At 46.0% G+C, this 22,339-nt stretch overlaps 1 protein-coding gene across 1 annotated transcript in view; it reads right to left on the minus strand.

Annotated features, from left to right (window-relative positions):
• Positions 1 to 22,339, minus strand: part of GTF3C2 (general transcription factor IIIC subunit 2) — an 86,501-nt gene that overhangs the window by 47,173 nt on the left and 16,989 nt on the right. The window contains 4 exon segments of the mRNA XM_082250696.1: positions 13,961 to 14,078; positions 16,441 to 16,552; positions 20,779 to 21,007; positions 22,209 to 22,310. Coding sequence (XP_082106822.1) covers positions 13,961 to 14,078; positions 16,441 to 16,552; positions 20,779 to 21,007; positions 22,209 to 22,310 — 561 coding nt within the window.

Raw genomic sequence — 22,339 nt, forward strand, 5'->3', positions numbered from 1 at the left:
CCTGCTTTTCTTCAGCAGGGACAGGGAAGATGGTTAAAATTGATGGGAAGATGGATGGAGCCAAATACAGGACCATTCTGGGAGAAAACCTGATGGAGTCTGCAAAAGACCTGAGACTGGGACGGAGATTTGTCTTCCAACAAGACAATGATCCAAAACATAAAGCAAAATCTACAATGGAATGGTTCACAAATAAACATATCCAGGTGTTAGAATGGCCAAGTCAAATTCCAGACCTGAATCCAATCGAGAATCTGTGGAAAGAACTGAAAACTGCTGTTCACAAACGCTCTCCATCCAACCTCACTGAGCTTGAGCTGTTTTGCAAGGAGGAATGGGCAAAAATTTCAGTCTCTCGATGTGCAAAACTGATAGAGACATACCCCAAGCGACTTACAGCTGTAATCGCAGCAAAAGGTGGCGCTACAAAGTATTAACTTAAGGGGGCTGAATAATTTTGCGCGCCCAATTTTTCAGTTTTTTATTTGTTAAAAAAGTTTGAAATATCCAATAAATTTCGTTCCACTTCATGATTGTGTCCCACTTGTTGTTGATTCTTCACAAAAAATTACAGTTTTATATCTTTATGTTTGAAGCCTGAAATGTGGCAAAAGGTCGAAAAGTTCAAGGGGGCCGAATACTTTCGCAAGGCCTGTGTGTGTGTGTGTGTGTGTGTGTGTATATATATAATATGTTTATGATAAAAAAAATAAAAATGATGTATATACATACACACATATACAGTGCATATATGCACACATATTGCCCCTAGCATGAGCAAACCACCAAGTATTAAAGATATCCGTGAGTTGCAACAATATATTAAGGGAAAAAAGAAAAACCCAACGCAATGAGAGTGCAACTGCACATACAGAATGGTAAGTTTTGGCCTTACAGAACACTCTAGCCCAATCTTTCTCAACCTTTTCAACACAGAGGAACCCTTGAAATAAATTCCCGGTGTCAGGGAACCCCTGCTAAAAATGCTAGATCTGAAACTTATGATACATTAGTGTGACAGTCAGTGGGAAGAATGCTCCTTACACTTGTGGTTATTGGGAAGAATTACCCCCCTTACAGATAGCTAAAAGATTATTGGTGTCATTGGGAACATATCTGAGAGGCAGAACCCCTAGCAACCTCAGGAGGAACCCTGTATGGGAAACCCTGCTCTAGTCACTTCAAGACCACAATACATATATACAAACTGCGGCTTTGAAGTGTTTTACTGGGGCAAAGACTGAAGCCATCACCCCGTTTTCTTTTTTTTTTGCCAGAAATTCACTTTTTCCTAAAAGTAATCTGAGCAGCCAATTAGACGCTAGATTGCTTTTAGAAGCAGTGAGAGGAGTCGCTTCATCGGGGGAGCCCAGTAAAAGATCCGGCAGTTCATGCAGCTGACCATAGAGGTAGGGAAAGATCAGATCGTCTCTCTTCTCACCTCTATGGTCTAGGATAGGTGGTCTTAAACTGGTGGCCCTCCAGATGTTGCAGAACTACAATTCCCATGAGGCATTGCAAGGCTGAGAGTTACAAGCATGACTCTCATAGGCAGAGGCATGATGGGACTTGTAGCTCCATAAAAGCTAGAGGGCCGCCAGTTTGAGGCCCCTGTTTGCTATGGGGGCACTCAATAGGAGGGAGGGGCCAGGAGCAGCGAAGAGGGACCCGAAAAGAGGAGAATCTGGGCTGCTCTGTGCAAAACCAACTGCACAGAAGGAGGTAAGTATAACATGTTTGTAAGTCTCGTTTTTAAAAAAAAAAATACCAATCACTTTTGCACCCACTTGTTTGCACCTCCTCTGGTCTCAGCATTCAGCAGATGCTGGAAGCCGATTCAAGCTCTCCTCCAGACCCTGCACTTTTTGCTTCCCATATCTGCCCCTAGCAGCACATGGTAAATAACTCCTCCTACAGATCCTGTGCCTCTCCGTGGAGGTGCCGAACCCCCTTGTCTCTGCCTTCCCTTGTTTCAGAATTCAGAAGACCCCGGCAGCTGACTCCCACCCTCCTCTGGTGGTCCTCCAGACCCTGCACTTTCTGCTTCTCATCTCCGCCCCCAGTAGCACATGGTAAGCAATTCCTCCTACAGATCCGGTGCCTCTCTGTGCAGACGCAGCACACCCTTGTCTCTGCCTTATCTGGTTTCAGCATTCAGAAAACTCAGGCAGCTGACTCCCGCCCTCCTCTGGTGGTCCTCCAGATCCTGAACTCTCTGCCTCCCATCTCTGCCATCAGCAGCACATAGTAAAGAACCCCCTTCCCACCAGATCCTGCACCTCCATGTGGAGCTGCAGCACCCCATTGTCTTCACCTATCCTGGTTTAAGCATTCAGAAGGCTCTGGCAGCTGACTCCCACCCTCCTCTGGTGGTCCTCCAGACCCTGCACTTTCTGCTTCCCATCTCCGCCCCCAGTAGCGCATTGTAAAAAAACCTACCTATAGATCCTTTGCCTTTCTGTGGAGCTGCAGAACCCCCTGGTCTCGGCCTGCCCTGGTTTCAGCATTCAGAAGACCCCAGCAGCTGACTCCCACCCTCCTCTGGTGGTCCTCCAGACCCTGCCCTTTCTGCTTTCAATCTCCGCCCCCAGCAGCACATTGTAGAAAACTCCCCCTACAGATCCTGTGCCTCTCTGTGGAGCAGCAGCACCCCCTTGTCTCCGCTTTTCCTGGTTTCAGCATTCAGAAGGCTCTCGCAGCTGACTCCCACACTCCTCTGGTGGTCCTCCAGACCCTGCCCTTTCTGCTTCCCATCTACGCCCCCAGCAGCACATTGTATAAAACTCCCCTACAGATCCTGTGCCTCTCCGTGGAGGTGTAGCACCCCCTTGTCTCCGCTTTTCCTGGTTTCAGCATTCTGACAGCTGACTCCCACACTCCTCTGGTGGTCCTCCAGACCCTGCACTTTATGCTTCCCAGGGCTGCCTCCAGTTTCTTCCTGGAAGCAGCACAGGGGGAAGGGGGATACACTGTGATTTAAGAGAGGGTGAAGGACACTTGACTTCTAATGGTGGGCCGTTTGAGGACAACCATAATACTGATGCGGCCTGCGATGAAAAGAAGTTGCCCCACCCGCCCTAGAGAATAAAATGGTGGTAGTTCCAATTTTTTGCATTAAACGATATTTACAGCAAAAGTTTAGGAAATGCAAAGTTTCACATAAAAATACACTAAAAAAGGTAATTTTAGTGTACACATGCAATAATTTACACATTTTTTGGTAAACTATAAAAGACTGTTAAACTTTCAGTGCGAAATAGAAATACATTTTTATTATTACAGGTCAAGAATTGTGAACTTTGAGGCCTCCATTGACCTTGCTACATATTGAGTCAAAACTCTTTCAGTTTGAAACACACATTGCGTCCATTGTTTGACATGGTTTTGTTTGCCTGAACTTTGAGATGAGAAGCTGTGTCATCTGCCCCGAAAGGAAAATGTGTTTGACAAACTTTTAAATACAATACTCAGAAAGACAGATAAATAAATCGCTTATCACAGGTGGATCGGCCTTTGGGGGAAAAGGTTTACATAAGACATCCTTCCCCTGGTCTTGAAACACGAAAAACCAGAGAGGTCGTAAAACTTTATGTTCAGGCCATGACTCACACAATGGGCGAAACTCAATTTCAGGATAACACCTGTGGTCAACCATACACAATGCAAGTAAACTATTGTTTCCACCCTGAGAAGACAAACAAAACTGTCTGGACAAAGACGAGAATCTGTCATTTATTTACCTAAACACAAACAGGGGGATAAAGTTGTTGAAATCTACACGGAGTCACATAAACATTGTCACTTAGATTGATGAGAACTGCAAATCTCAAAATGAATTTCAGAAAATCATAAATTGATATCTTTGCCCCATCATATACAAAAGGTGTTATGGAACTATGATGTTATGACAACCTCCTACTGAGAAGTACATTATATTCTATCATATAGTAGTGTCAAAGGGTCAGAAATTTCGCCCATATTTTATAATCCAGTCCCCATATCATGAATGTACTGTTGTTAACATAATAATGCCTAAATGGATAATATTCTGATCAGAAGTAACCATGTATAGGACAAGTTACATATACAAGCTGTTGTGTATCAATATATATATAACCGTATATTTTTCGATATAATTCTTACTGCTACTAATTGAAGTCTTGGGTTAAAGAGTAAAATCCAATATATATATATTACATAAGAGATATTAAATATGAGAATGGTGGTATCCAGATTAATCTTTATTCAGATACCTGGTGGATTAAATGGACGTCATAGATGAGAGCATGATTACATTTATGTTTTTTATAATAGTCTTAAATGGAGAAATCTTTAATTAATTTTAATATACTGGTTAACCAAGAGGTGTCACCCTATGACATCACCAGTTAATGAATAAGATGTTCCAACCAATAGGATAATGTTCCTCCCACTGGGTTTGGCTTATGATAATTTTTACTGCCCTTTTGTTCAACACAAAATAAAAAGAAACCAGAGATGTAATAGGAAACACAACACAACACACATCATATCTTGCCCAATATACATCACACTTACAACATACACACTACTAACTATACATCACACTTACAACATACACACTACTAACAGCCATGCACAGACTCATCTACACAGACGACTCCATTTCAATCTGCCATGTATCTGAACCTTTGAGGGACGCCAAAAGAAGCTCCTCCCTAATTGGCCACCATCTTGGAAAAGCAGCCATCTTAAGGAACCTGGTAACTACTATTCTAAGCTAAGCGGCCATTTTAAATATGGTAATTATGCCTTGCTGTTATTTGATTATTATTCAATATTGTTTATGTACTTCCTTAAATGTTTTACATTTCCTATTTAAAAGGTAACGAAAGTACAATCCCAGCCGTATAAACCATATGTAGATTTTTCTCTAAAGAGATGATTTTTGTTTTTATAACATTTTTAATATCAGATTAAGCGCATTATTTGCGATTTTACGTCTTCCGTTTTGCATGGCTTATTCTCACTTCATCTGCAGTGGAATGACTTTCGGCCGTGTGATTCGCAGACTATTGTGGTCTGATTATATAGAATATTAATTTATGGTTCATACTACACCTGGGAAATACATAATCTTGCTTTATTTTACTTTCATCGTTTAGCTAAATATCACATTGCATTTATCGTTTTAAGTTGGTATTTTATGTAAGGTTATCTCTTTGTGTCACTCAAGTATGATCATTTATGGTGAAAATATGTCTTGCGAATAAATATTCTTATATATATATTCCCTACTGTAGACTGTTTCACTAAGGTTGGTATATGCTTTTAAAAAGAAATTAACTGATAAAAAAAAAGAACTCGGGAAAATTGCGTGGTATACTATGAGTGTCTGAACAAAATTGATTGGGTTTTGTTTTTAGTTATTAAATTATTTGCCGTAATCGGCTGGAGGCACTGCGTCATAATTCTATTGATAGTTCAGACATCGCCTTTTAGTAATAAATTAAAAATTTGCCAAATTTTATACCAAAACGCACAACAAGACGAATAAATAGACACCCAACAGATCAAACCTTCAATTTTTGTGCACCCGTGAAATGTCACCAAACTTCAGTACCCTCTATTTTCTATAGGCGGCACCTTAACCACTTGCCGACCGGTCACGTTGACTGTACTGCAGCACAGTGGCTCGATTCCGTCCAGCGACGTAGACCTACGTCGCTGGACTCCTCCCCCTGTAGGCGGCGCTCACGCGCCGCCGGAGGCGTGCTCCCGCTGTTTTCAGTCACATCGGGAGTCGGGCCAGGGAAGGAGTGGCGCCGATCGCCGCTGCTCTTCCCCGATCGTCGGGGAATCGAGTGTGGAGATCCGCCCGCCTGTGTAAACAGAGCGGGCAGGTCTCCTAAGTGACAGGCAGGGACAGATTGCAGCATAGCTGAACACTGCGATCTGTCCCTGTGTCACTCAGTCACCCCCCCCCCACACACGTCAGTAAGCACCAGGCATACATTAACCCCTCCCTCTCCAATAAAATTAACCCCTTCCCTGCCAGTGTCATTTTTACAGTAACAGTGCATATGTATAGCACTGATTACTGTAGTAATGTCACTGGTACCCCCAAAAGTGTCAAAAATGTCAGTCAAGGGTCCGATCTATCCGCCGCAATGTCGCAGTCCCACAAAAAAAAAAAAAATAAAAATCGCAGATCGCCGCCATTACTCGTTAAAAAAAAAACAACAAAAATGACAAAAATCTTTCCCTTTGTTAGTAAACGCAATAACTTTTGCGCAAAACAATCAAAATACGCTTATTGTGATTTTTTTTACCAAACATAGGTAGCAGAAAACAAATTGGCCAAAAATTTAAAAAAATTTTGATTTTTACATTTTTTTGGGGGGAATTTCATATAAAAAAAAATGTGAAAAATATTGTTATTTTTTCAAAATTTACGCTCTTTTTTTGTTTATAGCGCAAAAAGTAAAAATCGCACAGGTGATCAAATACCACCAAAAGAAAGCTCTGTTTGTGGGAAATAAAGGACGTAAATTAAGTTTGGGTACAGCGTCGCACGACCGCGCAATTGTCCGTTAAAGTCGCACAGCGCCGAACCGCAAAAAGTGGCCTGGACGTAAGACAGCAAAATCCTCCGGTGGTAAAGTGGTTAAAAGCCCCCTACAGGTCATCAATTTAGGGTTACGAAGGAGATATGGTACTAGCAGTATTGCTCTCACTCCAGCGTGCGCAGTGATATACAGATACACTATATTACCAAAAGTATTGGGACGCCTGCCTTTACACACACATGAACTTTAATGACATCCCAGTCTTAGTCTGTAGGGTTCAATATTGAGTTGGCCCACCCTTTGTAGCTGTAAAAGCTTCAACTCTTCTGGGAAGGCTGTCCATAAGGTTTAGGAGTGTGTCTATGGGAATGTTTGACCATTCTTCCAGAAGCGCATTTGTGAGCTCAGGCACTGATGTTGGAAGGCCTGGCTTGCAGTCTCCGCTCTAATTCATCACAAAGGTGTTCTATGGGGTTGAGGTCAGGACTCTGTGCAGGCCAGTCAAGTTCCTCCACCCCAAACTCACTCATCCATGTCTTTATGGACCTTGCTCTGTACACTGGTGCGCAGTCATGTTGGAACAGGAAGGGGCCATCCCCAAACTGTTCCCACAAAGTTAGGAGCATGAAATTGTACAAAATGTAAGGGTAAGGGGGTGCACTGTGATGTAAGAGAGGGTGGGGGACTTTTGACTTCTGATGGTTAGTGTGGGGGGAGGTAAGGAATCGGTGGGGTGCTCTGGGTATCTAGTATTACAGATACAATCAACCCTTTCAGAGCAACCATAATGCTGATGAAAATGTAGTTTGGAAAGCTGCCACCCCACATTTGTATTTTTATCTAGATGGTCACACAAACCATCCTTCAGGCTCCTCCTAGTCCTATGTGCTGTATAGAACATTGCTCATCATAGAACGTGTATTTATATACAACAGGATCCACACATCTCATGGACCAGGACCACCTCCATGGGGAGGTATGCACCTTTGTGGACCCCCATAGGTATCAATATCTGCCCAGTGTTTCCTCCTACAATGCAGCAGAGCGTCTAACGCTAGAGCGCTCAGCTCCTCCCGACTGACATTGGTACAATCCATCAACGCGTTTCGGCCGAAGCCTTACGGCCCAAAGGAGTCACTGCTGTAGTCTGCCATGAAGCCAATAAAGAATTGAAGCAATGGATGTTACAGAGTAGCTGGCTTCATTATATTGTACAGGGGCCTGCAAACTTCCTAAACAAAGCGCCAATTTACGGTTCTTCAGGTTTTAGGGGGACCAGACTGCAGCCAGTGGGTGCTGAAATTGTCCTGGCGTCAGTGCCCTCCACTCACGCTACGACAATTTCAGCACCCGCTGGCTGCAGGTCCAGTGAAGGAGGAGGGCCCCATCATGAGGAGGATGAGAGGAAGGACGAGGAGGATGAGAGGAAGGACGAGGAGGATGAGAGGAAGGACGAGGAGGATGAGAGGAAGGACGAGGAGGATGAGAGGAAGGATGAGGAGGATGAGAGGAAGGATGAGGAGGATGAGAGGAAGGATGAGGAGGATGAGAGGGAGGATGAGAGGGAGGATGAGAGGACGAGGAGGAGGAGGAAGAGTGCCCCATCGTTGGGAAGGAGAAGGAGGAGGAGGAGGAGGAGGAGGAGGAGGAGGAGGAGGAAGAGGAAGAGAGCCCCATCATTGGGAAGAGGAGGAGGAAGAGTGCCCCATCGTTGGGAAGAGGAGGAGGAAGAAGAGTGCCCCATCGTTGGGAAGAGGAGGAGGAGGAGGAAGAGTGCCCCATCATTGAGAAGAGGAGGAGGAGCAGGAGGAAGAGTGCCCCATCATTGGGAGGAGGAGGAGCAGGAGGAAGAGTGCCCCATCATTGGGAGGAGGAGGAGGAGGAGGAAGAAGAGTACCCCATCGTTGGGAAGAGGAGGAGGAGGAGCGGGAGGAAGAGTGCCCCATCGTTGGGAAGGAGGAGGAGGAGCAAGAGAGCCCCATCATTGGGAAGAGGAGGAGGAGGAGGAGGAGGAGGAAGAGTGCCCCATCGTTGGGAAGAGGAGGAAGAGGAGGAGGAAGAGTGCCCCATCATTGAGAAGAGGAGGAGGAGCAGGAGGAAGAGTGCCCCATCATTGGGAGGAGGAGGAGGAGCAGGAGGAAGAGTGCCCCATCATTGGGAGGAGGAGGAGGAGCAGGAGGAAGAGTGCCCCATCGTTGGGAAGAGGAGGAGGAGGAGGAGGAAGAGTGCCCTATCGTTGGGAAGAGGAGGAGGAAGAATGCCCCATCGTTGGGAAGAGGAGGAGGAGGAAGAGTGCCCCATCGTTGGGAAGAGGAGGAGGAGGAAGAGTGCCCCATCGTTGGGAGGAGTGTATATACACTGTTTTAAAAGAATGAAAGGAACACTTTGAAAACACATCAGATCTCAATGGGGAAAAATATCATGCTAGATATCTGTACTGGTATGGACTGGGTAATGTGTTAGGATCTATACTGGTATGGACTGGGTAATGTGTTAGGATCTATACTGGCATGGACTGGGTAATGTGTTAGGATCTATACTGGCATGGACTGGGTAATGTGTTAGGATCTATACTGGTATGGACTGGGTAATGTGTTAGGATCTATACTGGTATGGACTGGGTAATGTGTTAGGATCTATACTGGTATGGACTGGGTAATGTGTTAGGATCTATACTGGTGTGGACTGGGTAATGTGTTAGGATCTATACTGGTATGGACTGGGTAATGTGTTGGGATCTATACTGGTAATGGACTGGGTAATGTGTTGGGATCTATACTGGTAATGGACTGGGTAATGTGTTAGGATCTATACTGGTATGGACTGGGTAATGTGTTGGGATCTATACTGGTATGGACTGGGTAATGTGTTAGGATCTATACTGGTATGGACTGGGTAATGTGTTAGGATCTATACTGGTATGGACTGGGTAATGTGTTGGGATCTATACTGGTATGGACTGGGTAATGTGTTAGGATCTATACTGGTATGGACTGGGTAATGTGTTAGGATCTATACTGGTATGGACTGGGTAATGTGTTGGGATCTATACTGGTATGGACTGGGTAATGTGTTAGGATCTATACTGGTATGGACTGGGTAATGTGTTGGGATCTATACTGGTATGGACTGGGTAAAGTGTTAGGATCTATACTGGTATGGACTGGGTAAAGTGTTAGGATCTATACTGGTATGGACTGGGAAATGTGTTAGGATCTGTACTGGTATGGACTGGGTAATGTGTTAGGATCTATACTGGTATGGACTGGGTAATGTGCTAGGAAGGAAAAGATGCCACATTGTTTGATGGAAATGAAAATTCTCACCCTACAGAGGGCTGAATACAAAGACACCCCGAAAATCAAAGTGAAAAAAATTATGCAGCAGGTGAGTCCATTTTGCTGAAATTTCATTGTAGCAACTCAGAATGGTCCTCAGTAGTTTGTATGGCCCCCACGCGCTGGTATGCATGCCTGACAAAAAATCTCTATATTAACCACTTGCGGAATGCAATGCATATTTATATGTTGCGGTTTGCAAGTGGTTTACCAGGATTATTGCCGAAGCCATCAACCATAACCTGGTACCCTTTTTTTCAGCAGATGGCCGGTTTTCTCATAAAACCGGCCTGAGTAACTGTCTGTCTCCTGGAATCTCCTCCATGCTCCTGAGACTGTGCTGGGAGACACAGCAAACCTTTTGTTAATCCCACGTATTGATGTGCTATCCTGGAGGAGTTGGACTGCCTGTGCAACCTCTATAGGGCCCAGGTATGGCCTCCATGCTACCAGTAGTGACACTGACCCTATCCAAATGCAAAACTAGTGAAAAACAGTCAGAAAAGATGAGTAGGGGAAAAATGTCAGTGGTCTCCACCTGTAAAACCATTCCTGTTTTGGAGGTTTTTCAGTGTTGCCCATCTAGTGCGCCTGTTAATTTAATTAACACCAAAGCAGCTGAAACTGATTAACAACCCTCTCTGCCACTTAACTGACTAGATCAACATCCCAGGAGTTTCATTGACTTGATGCTGTACTCGGATTAAAGTGGTCCCTTCATTTTTTTTTTAGTATAATATATTTTATTATTATAATACAGGATTTATATAGCGCCAACAGTTTGCGCAGCGCTTAACAAATACACACAAAAAATATCATACCCACATATATACAGTGGATCACCTCTCTAGAGTCGTACAGTGTTACTATGATACCACTGTATTTCTCTAGTCACTGTATGGAAAAAAAAAAAAAAAAAAAAAAATGTAATAAAAAATAAGAAAAAAAAAAATTTGAATTATTATTTTTTTTTTTTTTTTTTTACATACGGTCGGTCACCAGTCGGTGTCCCTCATCACTGCCACACCAGTTGTGTGATGGACTCTGTACTGCACTGGTGACCGTATTTAAAAACAAATTGAGAAAAAACACTTTTTTCATTTATTTCTTAAACTTTTGGAAAATTTGTGACAAAAAAAAATACGACTGCAAAAAAAAAAAAAAAAAAAGACAAAAAAAAGAAAAAAAAAAAACACTCACCATGCCTCTTACTAAATAGCTTGGACTGTCATCTTTCAAATAAAGGGGTCATTTGGGGGATATTTGTACTGTCCTGGCATTTTCAGGCCTCAAGAAATGAGACGTCAGTACATCAGGATTGATCAATTTTAAGATACACAGAATCTCACATAAGTGAGTACGCCCCTCACATTTGTGTAAATATTTTATTCTATCTTTTCATGTGACAACACTGAAGAAATGACACTTTGCTACAATGTAAAGTAGTGAGTGTACAGCTTGTATAACAGTGTAAATTTGCTGTCCCCTCAAAATAACTCAACACACAGCCATTAATGTCTAAACCGCTGGCAACAAAAATGAGTACACCCCTAAGTGACAATGTCCAAATTGGGCCCAATTAGCCATTTTCCCTCCCCGGTGTCATGTGACTCGTTAGTGTTACAAGGTCTCAGGTGTGAATGGGGAGTAGGCGTGTTAAATTTGGTGTTATCGCTCTCACTCTCTCATACTGGTCACTGGAAGTTCAACATGGCACCTCATGGCAAAGAACTCTCTGAGGATCTGAAAAAAAATAATTGTTGCTCTACATAAAGATGGCCTAGGCTATAAGAAGATTGCCATGACCTTGAAACTGAGCTGCAGCACGGTGGCCAAGACCATACAGCCATTTAACAGGACAGGTTCCACTCAGAACAGGCCTCACCATGGTCATCCAAAGAAGTTGAGTGCACGTGCTCAGCGTCATATCCAGAGGTTGTCTTTAGGAAATAGACGTATGAGTGCTGCCAGCATTGCTGCAGAGGTTGAGGGGGTGGGGGCTCAGCCTGTCAGTGCTCAGACCATACGCTGCACAATGCATCATATTGGTCTTTATGGCTGTCATCCCAGAAGGAAGCCTCTTCTAAAGATGATGCACAAGGAAGCCTGCAAACAGTTTGCTGAAGACAAGCAGACTAAGGACATGGATTACTGGAACCATGTCCTGTGGTCTGATGAGACCAAGATAAACTGATTTGGTTCAGATGGCGTCAAGCGTGTGTGGCGGCAACCAGGTGAGGAGTACAAAGACAAGTGTGTCTTCCCTACAGTCAGCATGGTGGTGGGAGTGTCATGGTCTGGGGCTGCATGAGTGCTGCCGGCACTGGGGAGCTACAGTTCATTGAGGGAACCATGAATGCCAACATGTACTGTGACATACTGAAACAGAGCATGATCCCCTCCCTTCAGAGACTGGGCCGCAGGGCAATATTCCAACATGATAACAACCCCAAACACACCTCCAAGATGAGCACTGCCTTGCTAAAGAAGCTGAGGGTAAAGGCGATGGACTGGCCAAGCATGTCTCCAGACCTAAACCCTATTGAGCATCTGTGGGGCTTCCTCAAACAGAAGGTGGAGGAGCGCAAGGTCTCTAACATCCACCAGCTCTGTGATGTCATCATGGAGGAGTGGAAGAGGACTCCAGTGGCAACCTGTGAAGCTCTGGTGAACTCCATGCCCAAGAGGGTTAAGGCAGTGCTGGAAAATAATGGTGGCCACACAAAATATTGACACTTTGGGCCCAATATGGAGATTTTCACTTAGGGGTGTACTTACTTTTGTTGCCAGCGGTTTAGACATTAATGGCTGTGTGTTGAGTTATTTTGAGGGGACAGCAAATTTACACTGTTATACAAGCTGTACACTCACTACTTTACATTGTAGCAAAGTGTCATTTCTTCAGTGTTGTCACATGAAAAGATAGAATAAAATATTTACAAAAATGTGAGGGGGTGTACTTACTTTTGTGAGATACTGTATATCCCATAGTTTGTGAATTCTAGAACTTTCCTACAAACTAAATCAAGGATTCCCAAACTACGGCCCTCCAACTACACATCCCATGAGGCACTGCAAAACTGACATTCACAGACATGACTAGGCATGATGGGAATTGTAGTTCCTGAACAACTGGAGGGCCGTAGTTTGGGAATCCCTGGAGTAAATGAAATACATTTAGGTTATTCTCACCAAAGAAAAGTAGCAGACTGATGAGTCTGTTGGTCTACGCAACTGTTCCTTTTGCTGCTTCGTCCTCTCCCAGTCTGAGCCCTGCTGTAGAGGGGACTGCAAGAGGTTTATACCAGGTCACATTTTTACACTGATTTGTATTTAACATGACAAGAGTAAAACATTTTGGCCTAAATTTATGAAAAATTTGCAAAATTTTATAACCGAAAAGTTTTCTTCAAAACTTTCAGGCCTTTTCCATTTAGCAAAAAATAAAAACAGCCGGTGATGATTAAATACCGCCAAAAGAAAGCTCTATTCATGTGAACAAAATGATAAAAATGCCATATGGGTACAGCGTTGCATGACCGCGCAATTGCCATTCAAAGTGCGACAGCGCTGAAAACTGAAAATTGGCCTGGGTGGGAAGAAGGTGAAAGTGTCCGGCATTGAAGCGGTTAAATACAATCAGTGTAAGAATGGTATAAATCTCTTGCAGTCCCCTCTACAGCAGGGCTCAGACTGGGAGAGGATGAAGCAGCAAAAGGAACAGCATGCTGACAGGAGGAGAGAGCAAAGTGAGAAATGATGCTCATCAGTCTGCTGCTTCTCCTTTCACTGTCCAATCATAGACTTGGGGAGGGGCAAGCTGTGTTACTGAACTGTGGAAATATAAAACCTGGAGGGGAACCTAGATTGGCAGTCAGGTTGAGAAGCTGGTGCAACTTTACACAGCCACCTCCTCCACCTAAAAACATTAGTCCAATCCAGTTTCAGCCAACCAACATGGCAGCCTCTGCCATTCGCACACAACTGTGCTATAACCCGCCTCCCGGAAAACACACTGGCGGGGGGGGGGGGGGGTCACTGGGATGGGCTGGGTGGGGGTCGATTGCTTCCTACCTTTTACCTGGGATTTTCGGTGAGCTTGGAGCGATGCCGGGTGAGGTAGGCTGTAGATTTCAACATGGCCGCTGGAGAAAGCGGCCGCCAAGAGTCCCAGTCTGGCCATCTGTGAGTCCTGAAGGAACACATAGGGTTAAAGTGGAAACCCTTAGCAACAAGGGAGAACAATACGTAGAACCAATGGTATCCAACCAATGCTTGCCCCTAGCTCCTTACATACTCCTATTGGCAATTGCTTTACTGCTCATCCATCTCACTGAAAACCATGCACTCCCTGTGTGGCTGATACCAGCAGCAGGGAGGACAAGCTATTCAAAACACAGAGCTCCCTCTAGTGGAGGATCTCAGAATCTCTATATTAACAGAGCTCCCTCTAGTGGAGGATCTCATAATCTCTATATTAACAGAGCTCCCTCTAGTGGAGGATCTCAGAATCTCTATATTAACAAAGCTCCCTCTAGTGGAGGATCTCAGAATCTCTATATTAACAAAGCTCCCTCTAGTGGAGAATCTCAGAATCTCTATATTAACAACGCTCCCTCTAGTGGAGGATCTCAGAATCTCTATATTAACAAAGCTCCCTCTAGTGGAGGATCTCGGAATCTCTATATTAACAAAGCTCCCTCTAGTGGAGGATCTCAGAATCTCTATATTAACAAAGCTCCCTCTAGTGGAGGATCTCATAATCTCTATATTAACAAAGCTCCCTCTAGTGGAGGATCTCAGAATCTCTATATTAACAAAGCTCCCTCTAGTGGAGGATCTCAGAATCTCTATATTAACAGAGCTCCCTCTAGTGGAGGATCTCAAAATCTCTATATTAACAAAGCTCCCTCTAGTGGAGGATCTCAGAATCTCTATATTAACAAAGCTCCATCTAGTGGAGGATCTCAGAATCTCTATATTAAAGCTCCCTCTAGTGGAGGATCTCAGAATCTCTATATTAACAAAGCTCCCTCTTGTGGAGGATCTCAGAATCTCTATATTAACAAAGCTCCATCTAGTGGAGGATCTCAGAATCTCTTTATTAACAAAGCTCCCTCTAGTGGAGAATCTCAGAATCTCTATATTAACAACGCTCCCTCTAGTGGAGGATCTCAGAATCTCTATATTAACAAAGCTCCCTCTAGTGGAGGATCTCGGAATCTCTATATTAACAAAGCTCCCTCTAGTGGAGGATCTCATAATCTCTATATTAACAAAGCTCCCTCTAGTGGAGGATCTCAGAATCTCTATATTAACAAAGCTCCCTCTAGTGGAGGATCTCAGAATCTCTATATTAACAGAGCTCCCTCTAGTGGAGGATCTCAAAATCTCTATATTAACAAAGCTCCCTCTAGTGGAGGATCTCAGAATCTCTATATTAACAAAGCTCCATCTAGTGGAGGATCTCAGAATCTCTATATTAAAGCTCCCTCTAGTGGAGGATCTCAGAATCTCTATATTAACAAAGCTCCCTCTTGTGGAGGATCTCAGAATCTCTATATTAACAAAGCTCCATCTAGTGGAGGATCTCAGAATCTCTTTATTAACAAAGCTCCCTCTAGTGGAGGATCTCAGAATTTCTATATTATCAGAGCTCCCTCTAGTGGAGGATCTCAGAATCTCTATATTAACAAAGCTCCCTCTAGTGGAGGATCTCAGAATCTCTATATTAACAAAGCTCCCTCTAGTGGAGGATCTCAGAATCTCTATATTAACAAAGCTCCATCTAGTGGAGGATCTCAGAATCTCTATATTAACAAAGCTCCCTCTAGTGGAGGATCTCAGAATCTCTATATTAACAAAGCTCCCTCTAGAAAGGAAAAGCCAAAATCTCTATATTAACCACTTGCCGAATGCAATGCATATTTATATGTTGCAAGTGGTTTACGGGGATTATGGCTGAAGCCATCAACTATAACCCCGGTACCCCTTTTTTCCAGCAGATGGCCAGCTTTCTCAAAAAACCTGCCCATATGGCTCATAAGCCGCTTGGGGGGGGGGGGGGGGCCTCCCCTCCCGCTGGTGCTTCTCGGGTTTACCATTATCACCGGTTCACCCAGGAAACAATCCAACGACCATCTGCTCCTGTAGGCATTCAAAGAGTTAACACTGTTTGGCGGATTTTATGGCCTTGGAGGACCGGAGCAACATCATGGCGTCACTTCCGGTCCAGGATGGAAAAAGAAACAAAAAATCAAAAAAAATTTTTTTTCGGGGGGGGGGGGGGGGGGTTGGGGGAGAGAGGAGAATTTTTTTTTTTTTTTTAATGCAAAAGAAAAAGGTGATTTGGGGTCTTTTTGACCCCAGACCTCTCCATAAAGAGGACCTGTCATCCACTGGAGATGTCCCTTCACTTCCTTCATTCTATTATACACCTATTAAAGATAGACAGGAAGTGATCTGGGGGGGGTTCTTTCACTTCCTGCCCTTAATAACCCCCCCCCCCTCAAAAATACCTGTAACAGCCCACCCATGTGACGCTCTAGACTCACCTTCCTGGGGGTAGTCGGGAGCTCCCACCCTCCGCTGGAGCAGAACTTCATGTCCCAGATGCAGCCTTCATCTACTGCCAGCCCATAGGAGAAAGATGCCGGGGACTCACAGCTGAGGAGCCAATCAGAAAGAACAGAGGTCACGTCAGAGGAATACAGCCATGGCAGAGGTCACAGTACTGCACCATATCGAATAGTATATACTTTATACTCCACACCCATCCATTTCATATCCCCTATCAGGACTCCGCACTGAGAGTGTTACAATATAGCTACAATTCACTATACAATCTGATAGTAATTCTAAAGGAGATTGTACAATCAACTATGTATAGCAAGGGCCTGCCTGATCGGATACTGAATAAGGCTGGGTTGACACTAGCTGCCACCGCAGCTTGCAGCAGGGGGTCCGGTGCGAATCAGGTCTGAATTTTTGCATGAACTCGGACCTGAAAACTGAGCCAAGGACGCACCGGACCCTTTTCCAGTAGGAACTGCAGCCGCCCCAATGTGAACCACCACATTGTCAGTCGGTGACACTCTCCCTGTCATGTGAATTGGATGCAGGGAAATCCGCGTTCAATTCGCATAAGTGTGAACCCGGCCTAAATGGACTGTTTAAGTTTTTATATAGCACCTTGGTAAATCTTAAAGGAGATTGTATAGTGTATGGCCAGCTTAAGGAGTCATCTAGTAGGTTTTGGATGATGCATTTATTCCACAAGGCTCCTCCCCCTGTCTCCATGTCATTGGACGATGCCTCCATTCAGCAAGACTTCCTCCCCCTGTCATTGGATGTCTCTATTCCACAAGGCTCCTCCCCCTGTCTCCATGTCATTGGATGATGCCTCTATTCCTCAAGGCTCCTCCCCGTCTCAATTTCATTGGATGAGGTTTCTATTTATCAAGTCTCTTCTGCCTGTCTCCAGGTCTTTGGATGAGGTCTCTATTCCACAAGGCTCCTCCCCGTCTGCATGTCATTGGATGATGTCTATGCCACAAGGCTCCTCCCCCTGTCTCCATGCCATAGGATGATGCCTTTATTCGACAAGGCTCCTCCCCCCCTCATCTCCACATCACTGGATGATATCTCCACTCCACAAGGCTCCTCCCCCTGTCTCAATGTCAAAGGATGATGCTTTTATTCCACAAGGCTCCTCCCCTGCCTCCTTGTCATAGGGTTATGTCTTTATTCCACAAGGCTCCCTCCCCTCCCTCCGTCTTCATGTCATTGGATGAAGCCTCTATTCCACAAAGCTCCTCCCCTCCCCTCCCTCCGTCTTCATGTCATTGGATGAAGCCTCTATTCCACAAGGCTCCTCTCCTCCCTCCGTCTCCATGTCATTGGATGATGCCTCTATTCCACAAGGCTCCCTCCCCTTCCTTCGTCTTCAGGTCATTGGATGAAGCCTCTATTCCACATGGCTCCTCTCCTCCCTCCGTCTCCATGTCAGTGGATGATGCCTCTATTCCACAAGGCTCCCTCCCCTCCCTCCCTCCGTCTCCATGTCATTGGATGATGCCTCTATTCCACAAGGCTCCTCTCCTCCCTCCGTCTTCATGTCATTGGATGAAGCCTCAATTCCACATGGCTCCTCTCCTCCCTCCGTCTCCATGTCAGTGGATGATGCCTCTATTCCACAAGGCTCCCTCCCCTCCCTCCCTCCGTCTCCATGTCATTGGATGATGCCTCTATTCCACAAGGCTCCCTCCCCTTCCTCCGTCTTCATGTCATTGGATGAAGCCTCTATTCCACAAGGCTCCTCTCCTCCCTCCGTCTTCATGTCATTGGACAAAGCCTCTATTCCACAAGGCTCCTCTCCTCCCTCCATCTCTATGTCATTGGATGAAGCCTCTATTCCACAAGGCTCCCTCCCCTTCCTCCGTCTTCATGTCATTGGATGAAGCCTCTATTCCACAAGGCTCCTCTCCTCCCTCCGTCTCCATGTCATTGGATGAAGCCTCTATTCCACAAAGCTCCTCTCCTCCCTCCGTCTTCATGTCATTGGATGAAGCCTCTATTTCACAAGGCTCCTCCCCTCCCTCCGTCTCCATGTCATTGGATGAAGCCTCTATTCCACAAGGCTCCTCTCCTCCCTCCGTCTCCAGGTCATTGGATGATGCCTCTATTCCACATGGCTCCCCCCCTCCTAAAGGCTCCCCCCTCCTTCCGTCTCCATGTCATTGGATAATGCCTCTATTCCACAAGGCTCCTCTCCTCCCTCCGTCTCCATGTCATTGGATGAAGCCTCTATTCCACAAGGCTCCCTCCCCTCCCTCCGTCTTCATGTCATTGGGTGAAGCCTTTATTCCACAAGGCTCCTCCCCTCCCTCCGTCTCCATGTCAATGGATTATGCCTCTATTCCACAACGCTCCCTCCCCTCCCCTCCCTCCGTCTTCATGTCATTGGATAAAGCCTCTATTCCACAAGGCTCCTCTCCTCCCTCCCTCTCCATGTCAGTGGATGAAGCCTCTATTCCACAAGGCTCCTCTCCTCCCTCCCTCTCCATGTCAGTGGATGATGCCTCTATTCCACAAGGCTCCTCTCCTCCCTCCGTCTTCATGTCATTGGATGAAGCCTCTATTCCACAAGGCTCCTCTCCTCCCTCCGTCTCCATGTCATTGGATGAAGCCTCTATTCCACAAGGCTCCTCTCCTCCCTCCGTCTTCATGTCATTGGACGAAGCATCTATTCCACAACGCTCCCTCCCCTCCCCTCCCTCCGTCTTCATGTCATTGGATAAAGCCTCTATTCCACAAGGCTCCCTCCCCTCCCTCCATCTCCATGTCAGTGGATGATGCCTCTATTCCACAAGGCTCCTCTCCTCCCTCCATCTCCATGTCAGTGGATGAAGCCTCTATTCCACAAGGCTCCCTCCCCTCCCCCCCCTCCGTCTTCATGTCATTGGATGATGCCTCTATTCCACATGGCTCCTCTCCTCCCTCCGTCTTCATGTCATTGGATGATGCCTCTATTCCACAAGGCTCCTCTCCTCCCTCCGTCTTCATGTCATTGGATGAAGCCTCTATTCCACAAGGCTCCTCTCCTCCCTCCGTCTTCATGTCATTGGATGATGCCTCTATTCCACATGGCTGCCCCCCCTCCTAGAGGCTCCCCCCCTCCTTCCGTCTCCATGTCATTGGATAATGCCTCTATTCCACAAGGCTCCTCTCCTCCCTCCGTCTTCATGTCATTGGATGAAGCCTCTATTCCACAAGGCTCCCTCCCCTCCCTCCCTCCGTCTTCATGTCATTGGATGAAGCCTCTATTCCACAAGGCTCCTCTCCTCCCTCCGTCTTCATGTCATTGGATGAAGCCTCTATTCCACAAGGCTCCTCTCCTCCCTCCATCTCCATGTCATTGAATGATGCCTCTATTCCACAAGGCTCCTCTCCTCCCTCTGTCTCCATGTCAATGGATTATGCCTCTATTCCACAACGCTCCCTCCCCTCCATCTCCATGTCATTGGATGATGCCTCTATTCCACAAGGCTCCCTCCCCTCCCCTCCCTCCGTCTTCATGTCATTGGATGAAGCCTCTATTCCACAAGGCTCCCTCCCCTCCCTCCGTCTTCATGTCATTGGATGATGCCTCTATTCCACAAGGCTCCTCCCCCTGTCTCCAGGTCATTGGACGAGGTTTCTATTTACCAAGTCTCTTCCGCCTGTCTTCATGTCATTGGCTGATGCCTCTCTTTCACACTGGTCCTCCCCTGTCACCATGTCATTGGATGATGCCTCAATTCTACAAGGCCCCTCCCCTTGTCTTAACATTTGACTAAGAATATCACAGGGAGCAGCGTTAAAGTTTTCTTTTTTTTAATAAACGGGTTATACTTACCTTCTCTGTGTATGTTTTTTCACAGAGCAGCCCTGATCTTCCTCCTCTGGGGTCTGCCGGTGCCCTGGGCCCCCCCCTCAGAGTACCCCCATTGCAAACACTTGATTCCATGCTGTGCACTGACACACACAGCCTCTCAGGGAGGATGTGGGAGATAGGTGAACACAGAAGGTTATTTACCTTAGCGCTGAGAATGCATTAAAAGGTAAAAAAAAAAAAACACCGTCTGCCTTTACAGCCACTTTCACAATAGTCCGCCCTGCAAATATAAAGAACCGTTCTGCGTTCATTGAAAATATAGTGAGGGGTCGGTACAACTGATCTGCTCATCACCAGATCTAATCAATTCGCTGTAGTACGAACTTCAGGTTTTTCTTCCACCCCTGCAGCAGAAAAACTATTGTTGGGGCCGCTGGGTAGAATAGCTGATGTAGAAAATATTAGGGGACACGTAGTGACACACACAGATATTAGGGCCAATCATATTAACACTCACCTGCTCTCCACATTCAGGGCTCCTAGGCTCCAGATCTGCAGCAGTGCCGGTTGGCTGTGCGTCCCATGCAGGGTATGCCGGTCATCCATCCCTCTGTGACAGTACAAAGCCACATACTGACAGGCCCCAGAGCCAGCCGGGGTCGGGCACCATTCCATGGACCACACGGGGCCCCCCACAAAGAAAGTGAAGTCCCAGCGCTCAGGGTGAGGTGGCAGAGCCTGGAAACCTGCACAGAGAGAGAGAGATGAGGAGGTAAAAAAAGGGGGTTAAAAGGGGGCCAGAGCAATCACACCATTGTGCCATATATATCGCAAAAATAAGCACCAACATTTGAATACACACGGCACCCTTTCATTAGAAGGTGGAGCACCCATGGGGGAGACAGCATCCTCTGCATGTCCCCATATATTGGGATGAAGGGACACCTACAGGCACCCATTTGGGAGACAGCATCCTCTGCATGTCCCCATATATTGGGATAAAGTGACACCTACAGGCACCCATGGAGGAGACAGCATCCTCTGCATGTCCCCATATATTGGGATGAAGTGACACCTACAGGCACCCATGGGGGAGACAGCATCCTCTGCATGTCCCCATATATTGGGATGAAGGGACACCTACAGGCACCCATGTGGGAGACAGCATCCTCTGCATGTCCCCATATATTGGGATGAAGGGACACCTACAGGCACCCATGGAGGAGACCGCATCCTCTGCATGTCCCCATATATTGGGATGAAGGGACACCTACAGGCACCCATGTGGGAGACAGCATCCTCTGCATGTCCCCACATATTGGGATGAAGGGACACCTACAGGCACCCATGGAGGAGACAGCATCCTCTGCATGTCCCCATATATTGGGATGAAGGGACACCTACAGGCACCCATGGAGGAGACAGCATCCTCTGCATGTCCCCATATATTGGGATGAAGGGACACCTACAGGCACCCATTTGGGAGACAGCATCCTCTGCATGTCCCCATATATTGGGATGAAGTGACACCTACAGGCACCCATGGAGGAGACAGCATCCTCTGCATGTCCCCATATATTGGGATGAAGTGACACCTACAGGCACCCATGGAGGAGACAGCATCCTCTGCATGTCCCCATATATTGGGATGAAGTGACACCTACATGCACCCATGTGGGAGACAGCATCCTCTGCATGTCCCCATATATTGGGATGAAGTGACACCTACAGGCACCCATGGGGGACACAGCATCCTCTGCATGTCCCCATATATTGGGATGAAGTGGCACCTACAGGCACCCATGGGGGACACAGCATCCTCTGCACGTCCCCATATATTGGGATGAAGTGACACCTACAGGCACCCATGGGGGAGACCGCATCCTCTGCATGTCCCCATATATTGGGATGAAGTGACACCTACAGGTATTACACACACACACACACACCTGCTCAGGACACAAGGCTCTGCCTCTTCTTTGATTCCTTCCCGTTTGATGGAGAACGGAGGTGAGGAGGTCTGTAGAGGGATATAAGGCTCGGCCTCCCCTGTACCGGAAAAAAAAAAAAAGGACATT

Source organism: Pelophylax lessonae (assembly GCF_965119305.1).
Source record: "Pelophylax lessonae genome assembly, chromosome: 3".
In the NCBI taxonomy this organism is placed as follows: domain Eukaryota; kingdom Metazoa; phylum Chordata; class Amphibia; order Anura; family Ranidae; genus Pelophylax; species Pelophylax lessonae.